We start from the raw sequence: 6000 nt of genomic DNA on the forward strand, positions 1-6000 counted from the left end.
TATCTTACCCATTATAATGACATTTTGATTTCTTATAATATTTATAAGGTTCTGTCATTATTCCATGAAAATCCATTTAAAAATGCAATATATCCAATGTGATATAACTGCATGGAATGTGATACTGTCTGCAGAAGTGCAGCTACATTGACCTTAGGGACCAGAAGCAATAAGATGATAAAGTATTTCACTATTTCATTTTAAATATAATCACTGAGACACCCTATGGTTTCTTTTCAGATGACCATATGCACAGAGCCTATACTAAATTGATGCAAAAAAAAATGAGCAATGTCACAGAATTCATCCTCCTGGGCTTGACCCAAGACCCAGACCTGCAGAAACTTTTATTCATTGTGTGCTTAATAATCTACTTGATCACACTGGCAGGTAACATGCTCATCTCAGTCACCATCTTCATCAGTCCAGCCCTGGCTACTCCCATGTACTTCTTTTTGTCCTACTTGTCCATCATAGATGGTTTCTACTCTTCTTCCATAGCACCCAAAATGATCTATGACTTAATCTCTGAGAAGAGCACCATATCCTTCAATGGCTGCATGACACAGCTTTTTGCTGAGCATTTTTTTGCTGCAGCTGAAATCATCTTGCTGATTTCCATGGCCTATGATCGTTATGTAGCCATCTGCAAGCCCTTGCACTACATGACTATCATGAACCGACATGTATGTATCTTCTTGGTGGTAGCAGCTGGAATTGTGGGGTTTGTTCATGGAATGATACAGACTATATTTATAGCCCAATTACCCTTCTGCGGGCCCAATACCATTAATCACTTTATATGTGATTTAATACCACTTCTGGAGTTGGCCTGCACTGACACTCATACTCTGGGGCCCCTGATCGCTGCCAACAGTGGGTCAATGTGTTTACTCATTTTCTCTATGCTGGTTGCTTCCTATGTGTTTATTCTTCGCTCCCTGAGGAATCACAGTTCAGAAGGGCGTCGCAAAGCTCTGTCTACCTGTGCCTCTCATGTCACTGTTGTTGTCTTGTTCTTTGTCCCTTGCTCATACTTGTATGTGAGACCAATGATCTCCTTCCACATTGACAAAGTTGTGAGTGTGTTTTACACACTGGTGACACCTCTGTTGAACCCTTTAATCTATACCCTCAGAAATGAGGAGGTCAAAAATGTTATGAAGAAGCTCCTGGGTCAAATAAGGTCAAATATTTGTTAAAGAAAACCAGTTATTTTTATAGTAAAGAGGAATACATGGTGATATTTCATATAGATTTTTTCTTTAAGTGATCCAAATTGATATATTCAATTACACTTTGCATCATAATTAGCACATGGATGATTTGTACTAATGCAGTAGGAATAGTATCATTACACTTGTAGAAAGTGTGTATGACCACATCAAAATGATAAGAGTTTCTATGACATTAAAATTTTATTAATTTTTTATATTTAAAATCTTTAAATTTTGTTCCAATTTTTATGGTATCTAAATTAGTTGATTGCCAACAATGGTCACCCTATTCTTGTTAGAATGTATTTCTGCTATCGAACCATATTTGGGGATTTGTTTTCCCTACTCCACTTCGTTGCTTCTCTTTCTAGCCCTTTCCATGATGATCTTTACTCTGTTCTCAACTTCAGTGAGACAAATGACAACAAATGCTGAGGAGGATGCAGGGAAAGGTGAACCCCTACTCATGTGACAGAAGGGTAAACTAATGCAGCCACTGTGGAAATCAGTTAGGGATTTTTTTAAATCAAAATACTAAAAATAAAACAATATGACCCAGATATAACTCTCCTGTGCATTTCCTCAAAGGGCATTAATCTACAACAGGGCTATCTGTACATCTGTATTAGTTACTGCTCCTTTATACTGGCTAAGAAATGAAATAACAATGTGTATACACCAATTGATAAGTGAATAATGAAAATGTGGTAATACACTTAATGGAATTTTATTCCACAAAAAAATAAACGATAATTTTCATATAAGTGATTGAGTCTAAAAATATTATATTGAACAAGATAGTCCAGATCCACATTGGCAAATACTGTATGTTGTCTTTCACATGTGGATCTAACTCGAACTTTTATATTTCTGTAGTTAAAAATCCCTGTAGAGTGTGAAAGCAAGAAAGCAAACAAAAGGGTATGAAAAAGGAAGAGGAATAAGGGAGAAGAATAGGAAAACACAATTTATGTGAAAGTTGGGATGCAAATACTAGGGGTTGAAATATTTAAGTGGAGGTTGGGATAAGGATTAGGGAAATTGGGAGTGGTGGGGAACAGGGGAATAAACAAAAATCAAGGATGTATGAAACCCATATTGGAAACCTACAACTTTAAAAACTAACTGACTAACTAAAAGGCTAGAACCTGGGTCAAAGCCACTATTGGTTGATTTTTCAGATTCATTTTGTTTTTTGTTTTGTTTGATTTTAATTACTTATTATATTTTTTGAGATTACAATAGAGTTACATCATTTCTTCCTCCCCTTCTTCCTCCAAATGCTCCTGTATAAGCCTTCTCTCAAAATCATGGCCTCTTTTGTAAATAATTGTTACATATATGTATATAATCAGAGCCAAATGATCAGAGAGTTTTCTCAGAGACTGTGTCTCCTACTAATATTGAAGCTATACCTGACATGACTGCTTACACATGAGCTGAACAAGGAAAACAGCAATGGATGTGCGAATGTGGACAAGGACTCAACACTACACAAATAAACACAGGCAACCAAGGAACGCTGAGAACAAGATAAACAGTATTGTCCAGGAAAGAGCAAACCAATATGAAAAATGGTCAATTTTGAAAGCATACATGCAAGTGATATAATTTTTAAAGCATTTAACAAGTAGAGCTTAAAATGATGCTCTCAGAAGCCATAGTTTAGTAATAAAAATCAATCCCAGTATCACCATCAGCCCAGGGGAAACCCAAGTACTGTTGTTCTGCTAAAGGAACATAGCAATACAATGATATTCCCAGTGATAGTCTGCCATACTCCCAGATCTGTGCTTCACTCACCCATCATAAGACAAGACTGTTCCTACAATAGATGAAAACTGACCCAGAGACACACAACTGGAGACTGTACCGAGAATAAGAGATCTTGGAACACCCAGGCCTAAATGGAGTGTTTGCATTAAACCTTTCCCCCTGAGAACTCAGGGAGCTATATCAAAGAGGAGATATAAAAATTGTAAGAGTCACAAAAAATTGATGATTCTAAGGAAATAATATCTTCCACACACAATAAGACTGAGGTACATAGGAACTCATAGAGATTTTGGCAGCACATAGGGACCTTGGATAGGTTCAAGTCATACAGGGTCCCAGGAGTGAGAAGGAGAAATGAACATAAATTCTCAATCCTAACCAGGAAGCTATCTCCTACTGACATCAGCTTACAAAGGAAAAGTTAGTTTTCTCCAATGGAGTCCAACTGTATATATCAGTCACTTAAGCTTAGGCTCTATACTCAGAAGTAGATGACCAACACAAAATTAAATCTCTGGTATTTTTGTAGACTTTATGTCATATGTTGCTTTATTTGGGCATTTTTCGTCTTACTAGGCTTTTGCATGTATATTATGGTTTCAAATTTTAGGATTGTTAATGGTTTGTTGGTGTGTGTGTGTGTGTGTGTGTGTGTGTTTGCCTGTGCTGTGCATGTGCATGTGCCTATGTGGGCATGTCATTGGGTTCCTCTGTGTGCTTCTGTGTATGTGTATATTTGTGCCCATGTGCATATGTATGTTTCATGATTTTTATTTACACTGGTTTATTTTATTCTAATTTGTTTGTTTGTTTGTTTGTTTGATCATTTGCCTGTTGATCTTTTAAAGAAAGGGAAAATAAAGCCTATACACTTTGGGAAAGAGGTTCTGGTAGGACTTGTGAGAGGCGAAACTGTGATCAGAATATGTTGTATGAAATAAAAAATAAATAAATCCCAGTATCATGCAGGATAAGTCCCTGTGAACTATTGTTGAGGGACCTTCACAGCCTCCCAAAATAACACAAATTACTGCCACTCCTCTTGGGGAAAAACAGAATGGATTACAAGAACCTTTTGCTGAAGGTACCATACAGTTTGAATGCAGGACATGGGGAAATCAGCTGGAACTGAACTGGAAGCTTCTTTCCCACTGACTAGCCTTCACAGTGCCAGAAGTTTCTATGGAAGACACTCCATGAGAAAAGCCATCAGTGATCTTACCTTTTTGTAGATTCTCTGTGCTAATTCCAACCTTCCAAGGTAAATCATGTCCACTGATTTAATAGTGGCAAGATTGTTTTGGATTTAGCCGACTGCTTTCTAATTGGATGTGAGGGCCATTCATGTGCAGAAATGCATATCTGGTTCTTTAAGCCTAGTAAGACATTCAGCCTGTAGCTGAATGGGTCAGACCTAATCAAGACATCTCCATCTCCCCTTCAAGACCCAAAGAACATCATGGAAAAGGGGGCAGAAAGGGCACCAGAGGATATAGGGGAGCTATGAAATTCCATCTTGTGCGTATGACATGGCCATTGCAATCTTGAACACACATTAGCTGAGGCTACTGCATAAGACTTACATAAAATAAAATATGAAAGCAGGAAGGGGCTGTTGACAACTCAGCAGAAGTAAGAGGGTTGTAAGAGAGAGGCTAGTATTTTACCAAAAGCGATCTAGATTCAATGCAATCCCCATCAAAATACCAATCCAATTCTTCAAAGAGTTAGACAGAACAATTTGCAAATTCATCTGGAATAACAAAAAAAACAGGATAGCTAAAACTATCCTCAACAATAAAAGGACTTCAGGGGGAATCACTATCCCTGAACTCAAGTAGTATTACAGAGCAATAGTGATAAAAACTGCATGGTATTGGTACAGAGACAGACAGATAGACCAATGGAACAGAACTGAAGACCCAGAAATGAACCCACACACCTATGGTCACTTGATTTTTGACAAAGGAGCCAAAACCATCCAATGGAAAAAAGATAGCATTTTCAGCAAATGGTGCTGGTTCAACTGGAGGGCAAAATGTAGAAGAATGCAGATCGATCCATGCTTATCACACTGTACAAAGCTTAAGTCCAAGTGGATCAAGGACCTCCACATCAAACCAGATACACTCAAACTAATAGAAGAAAAACCAGGGAAGCATCTAGAAGACATGGGCACTGGAAAAAATTTCCTGAACAAAACACCAATGGCTTATGCTCTAAGATCAAGAATCGACAAATGGGATCTCATAAAACTGCAAAGCTTCTGTAAGGCAAAGGACACTGTGGTTAGGACAAAACGGCAACCAACAGATTGGGAAAAGATCTTTACCAATCCTACAACAGATAGAGGCCTTATATCCAAAATATACAAAGAACTGAAGAAGTTAGACTGCAGGGAGACCAATAACCCTATTAAAAATGGGATTCAGAGCTAAACAAAGAATTCACAGCTGAGGAATGCCGAATGGCTGAGAAACACCTAAAGAAATGTTCAACATCTTTAGTCATAAGGGAAATGCAAATCAAAACAACCCTGAGATTTCACCTCACACCAGTGAGAATGGCTAAGATCAAAAACTCAGGTGACAGCAGATGCTGGCGAGGATGCGAAGAAAGAGGAACACTCCTCCATTGTTGGTGGGATTGCAAACTGGTACAACCATTCTGGAAATCAGTCTGGAGGTTCCTCAGAAGATTGGACATTGAACTGCCTGAGGATCCAGCTATACCTCTCTTGGGCATATACCCAAAAGATGCCCCAACATATAAAAAAGACACGTGCTCCACTATGTTCATCGCAGCCTTATTTATAATAGCCAGAAGCTGGAAAGAACCCAGATGCCCTTCAACAGAGGAATGGATACATAAAATGTGGTACATCTACACAATGGAATATTACTCAGCTATAAAAACAATGACTTTATGAAATTCGTAGGCAAATGGTCAGAACTGGAAAATATCATCCTGAGTGAGGTAACCCAATCACAGAAAAACACACATGGTA

The 6000-nt window shown here is 38.1% G+C and overlaps 1 protein-coding gene across 1 annotated transcript; it reads left to right on the plus strand.

Moving 5' to 3' along the window:
* Window positions 1-272: 272 nt before the first annotated feature.
* Or4c127 (olfactory receptor family 4 subfamily C member 127) lies at window positions 273-1202 on the plus strand. The gene has a single exon (NM_001000619.1). The coding sequence runs from the start codon at window positions 273-275 to the stop codon at window positions 1200-1202; it is 930 nt and encodes a 309-aa protein (NP_001000619.1).
* The last annotated feature ends 4798 nt before the right edge of the window (window positions 1203-6000 follow it).

This window comes from Rattus norvegicus, chromosome 3 (assembly GCF_036323735.1).
Source record: "Rattus norvegicus strain BN/NHsdMcwi chromosome 3, GRCr8, whole genome shotgun sequence".
Classification (NCBI taxonomy): Eukaryota; Metazoa; Chordata; class Mammalia; order Rodentia; family Muridae; genus Rattus; species Rattus norvegicus.

Coding starts and splice junctions, on each gene's coding strand:
- Or4c127 (NM_001000619.1), top strand. CDS start 273: ATGCAAAAAAAAATGAGCAATGTCACAGAATTCATCCTCCTGGGCTTG.